Genomic DNA, 16478 nt, shown 5'->3' with positions numbered 1-16478 from the left:
TAATAGAATCATGTATTCAATTTGTGGGCAAATGGAGAAGTCTCAATAGCCCCACCTGAAATTATTGCCTGTTAAAGGGATAAACTAGCGATTCTAGAGGAAAGGGCTTACTTAATCTTTTAAATTTTAGGCCCTGTTCGTTTCAGACGTGACAACCGATGGTTAGGCTCCAAACTGATTATTGAACAAAAACTACGTTTAATTTTGGTCCAATATTCAGTTGGGGCCCTCACCATCGGTTGTCACAATCTGAAACAAACAGTTAGACCCTATTGGTTTGAGATTATGACAACCTATTGTGAGCCTCCAATCCGATTGTTGGACTCAAAATTACATTGATTTTTAGTCCAATAACTGGCTTGAGGGCTCACAATCGATTACCACAATCTCAAACGAACAGGCCTCAGTAGTTTATGGCATTATGTCGATGGAGATTAATTTCTCAAGGTGGAACTGTGGAAGTGTATTAATAATGTTTAATAAATTAAATAATAAGGGGCACTAATTTGTGTGAATGAGATTTTTAGTCTATCCTACAACTAGTCTTGAAAACCCTAGAGATCTCATGCTCTGTTGCCTCTAAGAATTTTGTGGGGAAGAATAACTTGGAGGCAAAGGTGTGAATCAAGAGGAGGCAGGATGCTTGAGCTCCTCACGGGTAATTAACCCTAACTCTCTTCATTTAATTTTTAATTAGAGAAATATATGAAGCCATAGGCTTTAAGAAATTGGATTAGATAAATAATATATTATATAACATTTAAATACAAGAAAATTAAAAATAATCAGTGTTTCACTATTAGAAGTAAATTTATTTATAGTGACTAAACACCTTATATTTTTAAGCTCTTGTTCCACAGAATTTTCATAGAGAGCAAGAGCCTCCTTGGATGCATCAAAATTGGTCTTTATTTGAAAAAATATTGTTAGTTTTAATCGTATTGCATAAGGGACATTAAGGCATCTTTGGAAGTCATTAACTATTTCATTCTATAATTATTTTAATTAATCATTATAAATAAGAGAAAACGGTTCCTACACATATGTGTAGATAAGTTATCTACACACTAGATTAAAATACAGTGGGGGCTATATTATTTGGGCGATCCAAACCATTCATTTTTAAGGCCCTCACATAGATAGGGTGTCAACAAAAAATCAGATCCATAGGATCATCCTAACCATTCGAACTGTAGAGGCAAAAAATGAACTAATTTGTGAAGGTTTAAAGACATCCATTTTACCTCCACAAATCGTAGGGTTGGGATGATCCTATGGATCTGATTTTTTGTGGACACCCTATCTATGTGAGGGCCTTTAAAATGGATGGCTTGGATCACCCAAATAATGTGGCCCCCACTGTATTTTAAGCTAGTGTGTAGATAACTTATCTACACATGTGTGTAGGAACCGTTTTCTCTATAAATAATCATGTTTAACCTTGAAAACCAATATACAATATAGGAAAGGGATATGATATTTACCACTCCCCCCCCCCCCACAGGAAAAAAAAAAAAACCCTACCGGTTTCTGTGAGAATGGTTCACTACTTGAGGATAAATTCACCCCCCTTAAATGTTTTTCTTTGCCTTTAAAACTTTTTTTTTGGGGGGGGGGGTGGGGGGGGTGTTGTATATCATTTGGAAAATGATAAAAAAATGGAAAAAAGATCGTGCCTGTTGGTTTCATTCCCAACAGACACTCCCTACTAAGCCACATCTATGTGGCAAATCAAGGACCTAAGATCACCCGATCAAATTGCTCTACTTGGCAATTGTTTCCATGATCCTAGGTCCTTGATTCATCAAGCCTCTTTTAGGGTTTTACTAATAAAAGCTAAACGTTTTTGTTTTTTAACTTCTTTATCTAACACGTAAGATGTTGGTCTAGCATGGGACCAACACCGTGTGGGTTGCCTCATGATGTTCTATAAGATCAATGCTCTTGATTGCACGTACAAGTCCCCATGTGGGAAACTAGAATTGATCGTGGCCATTGATCATGACAGTATGGTCTGCATGGTCGTTACCTAAGATATATGCAAATAATCTTTAGAGGTATCAAGAGGGACCCTAAGTTCAATTAATGAAGATATTAAGGAGTACATACACTGAAACCATTCTTAGAGAACACTAAATCATAGCATGGAAATGAATAAAAAGACTGATGTTGAGGATGAATGTGATTGGAAATGAACCCCAAAAATATGTAATTAGTCGCCTTGCCTCATTAACCATCACACGAACACGCTTTGTAATGGTCTTTGGATGCATGCAAATCCCCGGCGCCCCTCCTTTCGGCTATCCTTTGGATAACTATATTAGTCCATTCTGCCAAATAAGTCTCATTAAGTCCCACCTGTTGATCCTTCTGCATGAGAAAACACGACGGAGAACGCTTGGATCTTTGGCAATCTAGACCATCGGTGTCCCTCCAAGATCCTTCGTAGTTCATCTGGGACCAATCGGCGAACCATTGGTAAATGTATTGCCCAATGCCGGCACCTTCTAACCACCCTTTGGGGAACATTTCCATGACACTTCTCCCTTTGGGCATGAACATCATGTTACTTAATTGTGCTCCATGGGTAGTTGCAAGGATGTCTGTGTTCCTCATCAGCTTCACCTATTAGCAACAAAAATCTCCCAGAGTCAAAGATGACCCTATGGAATTTCAACAAGTTGAATTCATAAAAGAAACTTGAGCTTTGAAATTTTGAGTCCAATAATCACTTTCGGACTCACAATTGGTTCTCAAAATATAAAGCAGACAAGTCTAAGTGGAGGAGGTTTGGGAATTAAAGTCAATAAATTTAAAGTCAGCAGAACATCTCAGCAAGCACCAGTGGTCTAGTGGTAGAATAGTCCCCTGCCACGGTACAGACCCGGGTTCGATTCCCGGCTGGTGCAAGAATTTTTTTTGTTTGTTTCATTTCCCTACCTTCAAACCCTCTATCACAAAAATATTCTTCACCACTTTTTTGTTTGATCTGCAGATAGTCAATAATGTATAAAAAAAGAAAGCATAAATTAAATAAACAGCCAAGAAATTTCAACATCTTTTCCATTTTTTTTTGGTTTTCTATCCACCTAGCCAATAATTCATAATAAAAAAAGAAGAAGAAATTAACTAATAAGTAATAACAAAGAAATTTCAAAATGAACCACCCCTTACACAAAAACTGAAACCAAAAAATTGTAAAAAAAATGAAAACATAAAGAAATAAACCATTGATCTGCGATAAAGTCACACCCATGTGCAATCTTGCACAAATACCTCATGTGGAAGATCTGAATATCTACAAGTAATAATTAACTTTCCAAAATAAAAATGAGGAATCACCATTAGATATAATACCTGATCACAGAAGGTCATGTTCTTCAAATGAATTAGCTCTAACCTGCACCCAACCACCTTGTTACACTCTCTTTCCATTACTAATTTCACTTCACTTTCATTTCTGAATGATCTCTTTCCTTCCCTCCCTATCAAACTTATCCTCACCCCTTGAGAACCTTCTTCACCCTCACTTCTTTTTGAAACATTACAGAATTTCCATGCTTTGCACCTTATCATTTCAAATAGTCCATGCCTTCTCTCACTAGACATCTTTCCAAGCCCCCTCCTAAAAACCACAGCCTTCTCAAAGCAAACAACTTCATAGTTCTCTAAGCTATCAATTACAACCTCACCACCCAAACAAGCCTTTAGCACAGCATAAATCCAACCACCTACATTTTTTATCACCTCCCCATTTTTTAATATTACAAATCTAGTTGGTTTGGGGCACCCTTTATCCATCATCCATGAGAAGAAAACAGAGAGAGAATTTAGGCTGTGCCATGGATTCTCGTAGTCGTAGAAGCTATCGGCGACAAATGTTAGTCCCCGGAGAATGGTTGTGTTTGCCGGAAAAGTATTTTTGGCGGCGGCAAGAGTGTAGGACTTTTTGTGGCTGTTTATACAAAGGATTTTGTTGTTTGGAGGGTGTGAAGGGAAGATAAAGTGTTCAGGCATACCATTTATGCTGTGTCCTGTTAGAGTGCTCATGAACCATGTCCTGTTTGGGTTTGTGTAAGGTGGGACTTTTGGGTCTTTTAATGGGTAGAAGGTGGGATCTGTACTTTTGGGTTTTTCTTTTGAAGATTGCTGGGTATTTTGGGTTTGTGGTGAGCTAGTTCTTAGTATTGCAAGTGATTGGATGATGATTACTAAGAGGAAAGATGTGATGGTTAAGAGATAGGTGGTTGTGGATTTGGTTTTCTTATTGAGTTTTGCTGATGGTTTTTTGGTCCTGTGGAGTGGTGTAGAAGCAGATGAAGAGTCCATAGGATTTGGGTTTTGGGTTGGCAGAGGCTGTTGAAACAAAGGGCAATGTAGTTTTTCATATAACTATCATGGATCTTTTCCTTAATTTAGTTTTGTAGATCTTCTTTATCGACTTTCACTCTCTCACACGCGTTTTTTTAGCAGGCTCTAGAAAGGAGCTTTTGAATGTTGGATCGTGAGACATGTGTTTTCTAGCTTTACTCTGATAAAAAGACACCAACAAAAAACTGAAATGAGTTTGGGTTGGAAACATGTGTGTGAGTGAAAATCGTGAGTTCTTTCTCGTTTCCTTCCATAACAGGAAATTAGAGAGTTCTCATTTAAAAGGACCCATCATTTTTAGTGAGCATATATTATTTTGACCAGTCCTAGGGGTATTTTGTTACTTTGCTCATTCATCAAGCTTAGGAATACAAGAGACCCCATTGCCATATCTATGGAATATATCCCAAAATGCCCCTGCATAAAAATTTAACAACTCAAGTTGGGGTCCCTCATGCAATAGCCATGTCCTACTTATAAAACAATAAAAAATCTCAGCTTTCTTCATTTAAAATGAGCTCCTTCCTCAATTTAGTAAAGAATTAGTCACAATATCTAATAACAACCTATGATTTTGATGAAAAGTAGGATCTTATTGTTGAAAAGAACTCCAATGTTCGAGAGTGCATGACGATAAACTTTCTAGTAACTAATTCTTATTGAGGGTGAGTGGCAAGTTTACAGGAAGAAAAATCGATTGAGGAAAGGAAGAGAAAAAGATGTCTAGAAAAGGGAGAAGTGGAAAGTCGTCACCTAAGCAATATTTAGTTCATTTTTATGAAAATACCTCTCCTTTTAAGACTTAAAATATGAAATATTTTAATTTAAGGGTATTTTAGTAAAAGGACTTCGGATAGTGACTATCCATCGGATTTTTTTGCTATGTCTTGATCACGATCCGAAATTTTTCGGATCTTACGAAGAGGATCCAAAATACGTCCATGAATCCTTCTAATGTGCTTAGATCCCGTCTATTAAGGTCCGGATTTGGACCATCCATCGGGGACCGTCTGACTCCATGGTGATGCAGGAGCATATTGCCAAGATCAACGGTCATTGATAAATCCAGTTTAATTTTTTTCCATGGAAAGTTGTTTAGGAAACATAGTTAGTTTAGGAAAGGTCTTTTACAAAATTCTATAAATTCCATGGTTGTAACAGAGAAACGGATTCCAGAATTTCTGAATAAAAGTTAGTGGTTTTTGGTGGTAATAGTGCTCTCTTTGAAGATCTGCTTTTTATTTCGCACAAAAGTCTGAACTTTTATGTCGCCTACCATTACCCACTTGCCAATCGATTTTCAACCGGCCAAGAGGTGAGAATTTCCATCAAGTTCGTTTAAACTCTACCGTGCAAATTGTAGTGTAGAACCTCACCTCATTCTCAACCCATCTTTCTGCCCAAACAAACTTCTTCCCAAATCCCATAAACCCAACAGCCACCTCCGCAGCAACTCGTCTCACGTTACATAAGTGGGCTCAGGCAGTCTATTCAAGACACCTTAAATACACAGTCCTATTTTAGCGTATCCGACGCTCAAGCAAAAGCTGTACTAGTTGAAGAAACGCAACGGAGAGGTGGTCCACGATCTAATTCCTTCGGGAATAGTAGCACATAGCCTCGCATGATAACTCCACCACCTGCTCGGCCCTCTACGCTGTCAACTCCAGGTCCCCCTCATCGACCTGTCACAAGGTCCCAGACAATAGCGCAGCCGAATCAGCAAAGAGCATCCGGTAGTCAATCAGGAGTACGATGTTTTCGTTGTCATTAATTTGGTCATATTGCGTCTGCCTATACCAAGCCTACCATTACCCACTTGCCGAATTGCCGGTCGAATTTCAACCGGCCAAGAGGTGAGAATTTCCTTCAGGTTCGTTTAAACTCTACCCTGCAAATTGTGGATGGTTTCTTGAAATAGGTAGTTTGGATTGTTGAACAAAATGACAGCAATGGCGGCTTGGATTAGATTTAAGGGCTGTAGTTCATGGGAGAACAAAGCTATAGATGGGCACTAAGGGGCTGTTAGGAAAGGCTCAGAAGAGGGATGATAGGATGGGTTTTATATGGGTTGAAAACAAAACAGGGTTGATGATTACTGTTGGTGATGGTTTGGATGATATGATCCAAGCCACCCTTGCTGCCATTTTGTTCAACAATCCAAACTACCTATTTCTAGCTGCCCTCTTTGCATCAACCGAACACCCATCTTTTTTAGAACCTCAGCCCTGTTGGTGATTTTGGATTTTCAAAATCTTATATTTTGCATGTTTTAGTATTTTGAAAAATATTTTATCAGAAGCGTTTGGAAAAAGAAAATGTTTTCTTGGAAAGATTTGCTTTCTACAAAAGGATGTAGAAGTGTAGTTGAAAAGATAGTCCCGTACCGAATGAGAGAAAGGAAAGAGAAGGACTTATAAAGCACTACACTTCTCTATTACTTGTTTGATTGCACTTTGGGTTGAACCCATGGTTGGATCCGCGGGACGGTGCAAAGCACCGTTCGCACACGCACACGGCGTGGGCAATGAGCTATAAGGCACATAGTGGCGCTTTTTTAGGCGCACTTTGCACGTACGCAACGTCGCGAGGAGCGATTTGAGCCTTTGTTTTTTTCAGATTTGATCTGGACCGTTGGATCAAAATGAAGGTGGACCGATCGGATGGGTGGGCCGAATGGTTCGTAGGCCCATCAAGCCCAGTGCCGAATGGTTCGGTTGGGGGTTGGGCTTCGACTCGGGCCTAACGGTCGGCCAAGCAGGCCCAGTACTCCAACGGTCAAGGAGTGTAATCAAATGGGTTGTGTCCCTTCCCCCAACAGTCAAGAGTCAAGGGGGTGCGATCCGCACCATAGATAGTCGATCTAACTATGACGAGGTTGGAGAGAGGTTTTACTCAAACCAACAGTCACATCTATGATCGATCAGGACCGTTCAATATCAAATGAGTGTTATCTAATGGTCAGATTTCAAACATTCTGGAAATGTGCCCTGTAGAGGTGTTTTTTCACACAGAAAAGACACCATGTGGTCTATTAAATGTATAGAATTCGGTCATTGCAATATATAGAAAACCGATTTGGCAATTTCATTGTGCAATTCTGACAAACTTTAAACACTCTTCTACATTCGTTCAAAATCCCCAAGGATTTCTTCATACTGTTTTTCTTTTGTTTACTGTTCTAGATACTGTTCTTCTGCAGAAACAATATCTGAAAATTTCTCTAAGGCTTGAAATTTCTGAAGGGCATTTCGGGTTTGATTCCGCTAGTGCGAGGCGTCATCAAACATTAGTAGGTCTTCCCTACTAGGCTTCATTGTATCTTGGAAGCAATTCGCGGATCCCCTTTGCACACTACTGGTGAAGGCGAATCTTGTCTTAAGGAAAGTGATATCACGCCTTGCAGCAACAAGTGTCTGTTTTCTATAACCAACAGTACCCTCAATTCTCCAACAAGCCCAACCGAGCCACCCGGCCCTTAGCTTCACATTGACACCCCTTAAAAAAATTAAAAACAGGGTAATGACTTACGAAAAAGGGTTTTGTCAGGCAATTTCGTGGAAATCCATTTCATTCATTGCTAACTTTTGCACGAGAGAACAACCACCCAGGCTTACTTTTTAACATATTTTGTTTTGTTCATTTAATTCATTGATGTGGATGTTCTCTCCTTCAATTTTCCTCGAAATTGCCTAGCAAATCCCTACAAAAAAAGGTAACGACAATGATTTGGTCATGGTTTTCTCAAAATAGGAGTTTGTTTATAGACATGAAATTCCACGTCATCCACGTAGTTACTTGCATGGAGACACATGTCATCATCCATGTTTCTGTTTCCAGCAGCAGTTCAGAACTTTGTACAATCCCTCTTATACCACTTTGACTCCGAGGTCCTGAGATTCTCCTTTTATTGGTCTTCACAGCTTTTCATCAAATGGCAAAGATGCCCTTTTAATCAGGGGAAAAATACACTTAGACCCCTTCGAATTACAACTTAACTCAAATCTCACATTCTCTTCGAATTACCAAGATCTCCTGTTATACTCTCATCCGTCATTCCTCATCTCCAGTCATGGTTCCATCATCCGATCTTGCATCATTGGGGTTTAGGCAAACCATAGGGTTCATGGATCCTATTGCATAATAAAAACGTACAGTGTCTGCATGTGCATTAGGTTGCATTAGTCATTTTGTCTTCCAAAAATCCAACGATGAATTGGGCAAATTAAGCATGATTTCTAACATGGATTAACAAATTAAACATGAATTTTAGCATGAATTAGGCAAACTAAGCATGAATTTTAACATGAATTAACATGCAATAGTGAAAAATACATGGAAAATGAGTACTAAGTAGCTGCGGCAGAGGTGGGGGACACTTTAAACACTCTTCTCTCGCTTCCTCAGACAACCAGGTCATTTTCCATGTTTTAAAAAACATGGGCATTTGAGTAATTTCCCCTCCATGCTGACAAAGAAATTCAACAAAGCCTCTTCTAATAGCGGTTGCAGGTGAGACTCTCATTTGGATGAAGCTGAGTTCGATGGAAGAAGCTGTAGAGCAGGGAGAAACAAATCAGTTGCTAAATAAGGTAAAATTTTCAGAGTTCACCATCTCATCACTTTCCTTTCAGCTATAATGAAAATTTTGCCGTTTTTTTTTTTTTTTTCATTCAATTTTTCCCAAGCCACTCTTTTCAAATTTAATTTTTATTGTGTTTATGTACTTAATCTATGGGGTTTTCTTTGTTTGGAGAATAGACCCATTACATCAAAATTCTTTTTTGGATATGTGACCATGTTTTTCATTTGTTGGCTTCTGAAAATTCCATTGAGTCTAAGAGAAAAATGAAAACTGGAGATTCTAATTTTAATTAGTTTCTTAATTTTGTGTATTGACCAAAAGAGGAAATTTGATTCTCAGGTTCGATCCCTTAGTATGGTTTACTCTTATTTTCCGAAAGATTAAGGAATCGAATTTTGTTTTTGTTTTCTTTTCTTTTGTTCAGATTATATAATTCTAGGTGACATTTTCCATGAAATCATGTCTCATATTCTAGAAAGATCATGTGACCTTTGGATCATTAGGATGGTAGATTAGGCAACTTTATAGTTAATTTTTAATTATTTTTAGTTATGTAATTTAAAGGTCAAATATAGGTCCTAGGACTTGGGTTTTTCACATATTCCATGATTATTGAACTCAAAATTGAGTTTAATTGAGTCTAATAATGTTCAGAATCCAAAATGAACAAGGCCTTAAGGATTTTGAGTCTAAAACAGATTACTTGACCCAAAATTAAATGCAAAACAAACAAGGTCTAAGGCTATGATTGTTTTGGATTTTGATAATTGATTTTGAGTCTAAAACCGATTATTGGCAAAGTTGAGCGTTTGATTTGTTGTGTAAAATCGAATTTGGACTCAATTTGATTCTACATCTTAATAGTATTAGCTTTTTTAAAGGGATGTAGAATCAGTTTGAGCTCAAAGTTGATTCTCAAAATCCAAAAAAAGTGTCCAAATTTTCCAAGTTTTGGTTTCGACTCAAAGTTTATTCTCAAAATCCAAAGCAAACATGGCCTAATTTTGCTTAATGCCAACTTTACACTTGGTACATTAGATACTATTAGATACTATTAGATACTAAGAGTGCATTAGATGCTATTAGTCTATTAGATACTAGGATTGCTTAATTAGTTATGATCTTGGACCATTGGAGATCCAACAAAGGGCCCACTAGATGGACGGTCTAGATCAACCAAATATGGTACCACGGCAAAATGGCAAGCATCTGGTCGTTTTTTACTTTTGAGTATCGACTTAAGACGAAATTTTGTACCTTTTAAAATTCTAGTCGCCATGGAAAATATCACGCCTAGCCTGAACGGAGTGGAAAAAGATGGAATTACATGCAGTTAAAAAGAGAATTTGATCTTGGATCCCGTAGAGCCACTGTTTCTAATGCTTTCCATTTGTTTGTAGGAATTCCTCAAAAAAGGTTTGTTCTTTTTCCTTGTCTCTTGAAGCTTCTAGATTTAAGATGGATCATCATATCTGTGCAATGGTTTGCTGTTCTTCTATCAGGATGGATTGGAGAAGCAATATACGGAGGATGGATCACTTGATATTCACGGAAAACCAGCGTCAAGGCATAAAACCGGCAATTGGCGAGCTTCCAGCATCCTTTTGGGTGAGATTTTATTTGTAACTTGTAATGTGATGCTTTTCATTGAACAGTGGATTTACCTTTGAGTGTCAGCTGTTGTCATTTAGGCCATGTTTGGAAGCCATAAAAGTTTTTTCCATGTAATGTTTGTTTATCAAGTGTTGTGAGCGGTAAGGAAACTGGGAGAGGAAGAGAATTGAGAGGGCATGAGTGGGGAGATGATGCGAAGTCTGAAAAATAAGGAAAACAGAAACTCTGTTAAAAGCGGAGGAGAGTCGGCAAAAAAAAAAAAAAAAATTGCCCCAAAGCTTTCAATTTACCCCTGTAAATTCTTTAGAACGGCAAATATTCGTTTAATTATTGAGACCAGCAAAATTGGAGTTTAGAACAGAAAATAAGTTCCTTTTTTGCATTTTGCTACAAGGTAATTACAAGACTGGTAAAACGACTTATAAGACCGATGTTGCCGTTGAAATCTGGACGGGCTGTCGGAGCTAGCTCGGGATGGATGGCCTGCGCTCACAGAAACACGTTAGAAAAATGACTGGACTCGGACTGTGTGGGGACTCTCCGGCGCTTGAGTTAGATAGGGAAACAATACAAGTTGAACTGAGCGAGGAAGACAGATGTGATTGTGGTGTGATCAGTGGTGGAGCCAGGATTTATGCATAAGGGGGGCCCAAGCTTATACGGGCTTATACATAGTGGGGGGCAAGCTTATACAAGCTTATACATAAGGGGCAACTGCCCCCCTTACTATACATGTAGCTCCGCCCCTGGGTGTGATGTGTACATTGAAGTTTAGTCTCCCTTTTATAGATTAGAGTCCAAGGCATTGAGGGAAAGTTGCCTTTCACGGAGTCTTGCATGATTGGACAAGTTCCCTTGAATTATGGTTTCCAAGTTCTGCTGAGCTTGGTTACTAGGGTTTTTTGGAAGGGTTGTAAAATTACCCCTTTCCCGTAACCAGCCTTTGAATCTCCCTATGCCACTTGTCAGCTTTCCATTGCGTGTCAGATTTTACCCCAACAACTGGAGAGTCATGTAGTCCGGTAAAATTGGGTAAGATTTGGCCAAATTTGTTAAGCATTTTTTAATAAGAAGTATTGATTGGTAAACTCTCTCAAACATGGCCTTGGCTTCTTTACATGAAAAAGAAAAAAATAACATTATGTTATGTAGAACACCACTCCTAGCATAACCCGTCTCCTTTCATTGTAACCATTCGAAGAAAAAAAACATTATGTTTTGACTCTTTCCCCCGACAATATGATAAGATGCCACCTCTATGGGTCCCATGTTAATGCTCCAATAGGAAGGGGTGGAGGGCATGCATTTCAGGGTCTCTTGTAGAGGACTGGACTGTTCCACTAAAGACTTCCTCGAAAAATTATTTGCGCAGAATATTGTATGCAAATGGTTTCAAGATTAGATATGATTTTTGTAAATATGTTTATAATTGTTTTAGAAATGATATACTGAATTGCGAGTCCTGCGGGATCTTGTGACGGAAATGAGGCTGAAGCGAAGGGGCTCCTTTTTGGTTTAAAATGGTACGTAATGAACAATCAGGGACCGCTGATGATTGAGGGTGATTCGAGCAATGTGATTGCGTGGGCGTCGGGAAGGTGCAGCGGACCATGGCGACTGTATCAGACTATTGACAAGATCAGAGACTTAAGATGAGTTTTGAATCCCCAGCTTAATCATAAGCGCCGATCCGCAAACTTAACTGCAGACACTTTGGCTAAGGAGCGTGTCCATTTATCGGAGCCTAGGGTTGTATATCCCTCTACGGATGAGACATTGCTGTAATTTTTAAACCAATTTGATGCTATACTGCCTGTAAAGGCATTCTGTATTGGGGTGTTTATTGTTGGACATCTTGTTCCCCTAGTTTGATATATTAATAAAGTTATCCTGTTACCTTTCAACAACAACAAAATGACATAGTGAATGGCTTCCAAGGTGGCTTTAATGTCTTGCAGATATGATTCAATTAAAGTAATCTTATTTGCAACCTTAGGACCAATTCTGGTTGGCATCCAAAGAGGCCCTTAATTTGTACACATTTGAATGAAAAATGGAACTACAGGTGTGGAGTGCTTGGAGAGCTTGGCTTTTTTTGGCATTGCTGCAAATCTAGTTATATATCTTAGCAAGGTCTTCCATGAAGGCAATGCCTCGGTTGCAGCAAGCATTGGTACTTGGGTGGGAACTGGCTTTCTCACACCCTTCTTGGGAGCTCTTATCGCAGATGCATATTGGGGGAGATATCGAACTATCTCTGTCTTTGCTTTGATCTACTTGCTTGTATGTATTGCTGCACCTGACTCTGGCGTTTCATTTCTTTTTTATCTAAATATTTTACAGTGATTGCTTTTCTATTAGATTAACCAACAGGACATTATTTTCATTTTTCTTGATTTGATCTCTAAAATGTTCTCATGTTTTGTTTTCTTCTTCTCTAATTTCCATTTGACCAGGGGATGGTAATTCTCACACTCTCAGCCTCTCTTCCATCTTTGAAGCCTCCATCATGTGAAGGAAATTCATGTCGCTCAGCGACTGAAGCTCAGAAAGTGGTATTCTTTTTCGGTTTATATCTCATTGCCTTTGGAAGTGGCGGTGTCAAGTCATCATTGCTACCCTTGGGAGCAGATCAGTTTGAGGATGGAAACCCAATTGAGAGAGAAAGAAAGGAGTCTTTCTTCAATTGGTTTTATTTTTCTATCAACCTGGGGGCTCTTATTTCTAGCACTGTCATAGTATGGATACAAGAGAATGTTGATTGGGCACTGGGATTTGGCATTGCTACGTTCTTCATTGCTCTAGCTGTGGTGGTTTTTTTCTCTGGAACATCAATTTATAGGTTGCAGAGACCAAGCGGGAGTCCTTTGAACAGAATTCTTCAAGTTTTAGTTGCCTCTCTGAGGAAGACCAGCTTGAAAGTCCCTGTTGATAGCTGTAACTTGTTCGAGGCACGGGATAAGAACTCAACCATTCTAGGGAGTAGAAGATTAGAGCATACTGATGAATTCAGGTACTGTTCACTAATTTTATTTGCCAATCTAGACTTTTCATCGTTGTGACAATTACAGTGATGTTAATAAGCTAACCTAATCAATTTTAATTGAACATCAGCACTTGATCAAGTGAACCATAAGAAACTGTTGGAATAAAAAATCAAATAATATCTTTTGCTATTGCTAAGGAAACCTTGGCTGGTGCATACACTTATGTTGGTTACTGATTTAATCTCCATTGACCCATAGTAGTGAAACACAAAACTATAAAAAGCTCAAAAGGCTTGTATAGCCCTAAAATTGGGTCAGTTGTGAAGATTGATGAAGTTAACCTTGACAAGTGCATTTGTTGTCCTTAATGGGAAAACTAAAATATATGTTCAATATTGCTGGAAAATTGGAAGATATATTTTCCATTATTTGTATGCATTATACACGTATTTACCTTATAATCTAGTATTACATACGTACTCTTTAATTGTAGATGTAGCTATTGGTGAATTCTACTGGTTGCGCTACCAGATAAATCATTAGGAACCTTTGTTCCAAGTTGTGAATTTGACAATTGTTTTTTTTTTATATTGTAGATCCTTGAGAGAATCCAGTACTGTTGTGAAGTGTAAACTTCATATCTTCCACTTTGACTGGATGATTTTGATCAGATAGACCTTTATTCTCTTATTTTATTGTTAGAAGAAACCCAAGCTCCAAACTTCCTACTGTTAAAGTATAAAAGATTAAAAAACGCATTCTCCAACAGCTTAAGTTTTTGGAGTAACTGGTCGTTTCACATGGTATCAGAGCGAAAGGTCCTGAGTTCAAACCTCTTGATGTCAAAAAAATCCACGTCCAATGGTCAACCCAAAAATGGGGCCACATGTGCCACGTGCAGGCCAACCCAAAGAAAGAGGGGCCACATGTGACGGGTAGTGTTAAAGTATAAAAAAACAAATAACGCCTTCTCCAACAGCGTAAGCTTTTGGAGTAACTGGCTGTTTAACACCTACTAATATCCTTCTGTTTTGCTTCTTCTTCTTCTTCTTCTTTTTTCCTTTTGTGATGATATTATTGGTATCATTTTAGTATCATGAAGAGGTCGATGATTCCAGGGCCCTGAGAAATGAATGGTTTAGATCACCCAAATATTTAGGACCCACTTTATTATTTTTTTGCTGCACTCGCCTATCCGAGAACTTTTATTTTAATAGAAAATGTATCTACATATTTGTTGGAAACTTTTAGGCATATTTTCTGCTTCTATCATTCAAGAGAACAGTGGATCAATCTAAAAATGAGTTTTGTATGTGGAGTATTTAATTGTCCTAGTTCACCAAAAAGGCAAAATATTCTAATAACTTCGCAATGTCATTTCAGATTCTTAGACAAAGCTGCTACAATTTCTGATTTTGATGCGCAAAATGGCAATTCTGCAAGTCCCTGGATACTTTGCACAATAACCCAGGTGGAGGAGTTGAAAATATTACTTCGCCTGCTCCCAATTTGGTTGAGTAGTATTGTCTATTCTATTGCATATGCTCAAATGAGCACAACATTCATCGAACAAGGAGCTGCTATGAACACCAAGATACGAACATTCTCCGTCCCTCCCGCCTCTCTCTTTGCCTTCGAAGTGCTTAGCGTCATGTTCTGGATTCTTATCTATGACACAGTTCTCATCACAATTGGAAAGAAATTTGTAGGCGAAGGGCGTGGACTTTCACAGCTGCAAAGGATGGGGATTGGTCATTTCTTAATGATTTTGGCTATGTCAGTGGCTGCATTGGTGGAGATGAAGAGGTTGGGAAGTTTTATGAGTGGTAACACAATAAGCATAGCTTGGCAGCTTCCTCAGTATTTTATCTTTGGTGCTTCAGAGGTCTTCAATTATGTTAGTCAGTTAGAGTTCTTCTATGGCCAGGGCCCGGATACTATGAGAAGTATGTGCACTGCGTCTTCCTTGCTTACGATTTCGTTAGGGAATTACTTGAGTTCGTTCCTTGTCATGCTCGTGATGCACCTGAGTAGTAGAGGGGGGAGGTCAGGTTGGATCCCAGATGATTTGAATGAGGGGCATCTTGATTATTTTTTCTGGGCAATGGCAGGTCTTAGTACCTTGAACTTTGTTATATATCTTGCATGTACAAAGAGGTACAGGCTTAAGAAAGTTATTGTTGAGGATTAGAAATTCAGTGTATAAAATAAAGGCTTTTGAAGTTGTCACAACACTATAAAGATCAATGTAGTTGTTGTTGGGGAATATTGCTAACAATAACTTTGTTATTTTTGTTCTTTTGTTATATCATCAGTGCATATTCTAATGAAACTACCTCCACAAAAAACAGTAACACTTGGAAAAATGCTAAACTGAAGAACGCCCCTACAAAAAAGCCAGCTTGGAAGTGCACCCCATTGGATTCACACAACCTAAGTGCAGTATAACAGCACTGAAAAATGCAAAATTAAAGAAATGATAAATGCAGTTGGGTGATGTAGATCCAATGGGCTGCAGTTGGGGTTGGGTTTTTTCAAGGGCAACCTTCAATTTAGCATTCCTCATATTTAGATTATTGAAATGCAAATTCTAATCGCGGGAATAAGAATTTTGCAGCATCATTTTGCATGTGACTCATTAGGATTAATTCTCTGTGTGGGACCACAATAATCTATAAAAATTCTCATCCATCCACTTTACATGTAACACAATGGATCCTGCTATCTAAAACCGTTCATTTGTCGGGGCCACCACAAGACAGTCCCATCTGTATTGTTCCATATCAGATGGAGATATTGTCCATTTGATCAAAGTCTGAAATTTCTTATGAATAGGTACCTACGATTGAACAACCGACCTCTAGGTTGTGCATTCAACATGAACATATGCGAGTAGGACAATCTCGTGGTGGCCGCAATAT

At 38.5% G+C, this 16478-nt stretch overlaps 2 protein-coding genes and 1 non-coding gene across 3 annotated transcripts; 2 read left to right on the top strand and 1 right to left on the bottom strand.

The window, feature by feature from the left end:
* Nucleotides 1–2065: 2065 nt before the first annotated feature.
* Nucleotides 2066–4351, bottom strand: LOC143876460 (uncharacterized). The gene is made up of 2 exons (XM_077378160.1): nucleotides 3358–4351; nucleotides 2066–2625 (listed from the first exon to the last, which is right to left on the bottom strand). The coding sequence occupies exons 1-2, from the start codon at nucleotides 4327–4329 to the stop codon at nucleotides 2230–2232; spliced, it is 1368 nt and encodes a 455-aa protein (XP_077234275.1). The 5' UTR covers nucleotides 4330–4351; the 3' UTR covers nucleotides 2066–2229.
* Nucleotides 2839–2909, top strand: TRNAG-GCC (transfer RNA glycine (anticodon GCC)). Its single transcript has one exon. It is a non-coding gene; the product is annotated as a tRNA-Gly (tRNA).
* Nucleotides 4352–8853: 4502 nt separating the features above from the next.
* LOC143877041 (protein NRT1/ PTR FAMILY 8.3-like) lies at nucleotides 8854–15863 on the top strand. Its single transcript, XM_077378761.1, has 5 exons — nucleotides 8854–8963; nucleotides 10459–10564; nucleotides 12636–12853; nucleotides 13027–13583; nucleotides 14941–15863. The coding sequence occupies exons 1-5, from the start codon at nucleotides 8901–8903 to the stop codon at nucleotides 15746–15748; spliced, it is 1752 nt and encodes a 583-aa protein (XP_077234876.1). The 5' UTR covers nucleotides 8854–8900; the 3' UTR covers nucleotides 15749–15863.
* The last annotated feature ends 615 nt before the right edge of the window (nucleotides 15864–16478 follow it).

Source organism: Tasmannia lanceolata, unplaced genomic scaffold, assembly GCF_043159265.1.
Source record: "Tasmannia lanceolata isolate RefF3 unplaced genomic scaffold, GAP_Taslan_0.1 ptg000005l, whole genome shotgun sequence".
Taxonomy (NCBI): domain Eukaryota; kingdom Viridiplantae; phylum Streptophyta; class Magnoliopsida; order Canellales; family Winteraceae; genus Tasmannia; species Tasmannia lanceolata.
Note: the sequence above shows the minus strand (reverse complement) of the source record. Positions and strands in the feature narration are given on the sequence as shown.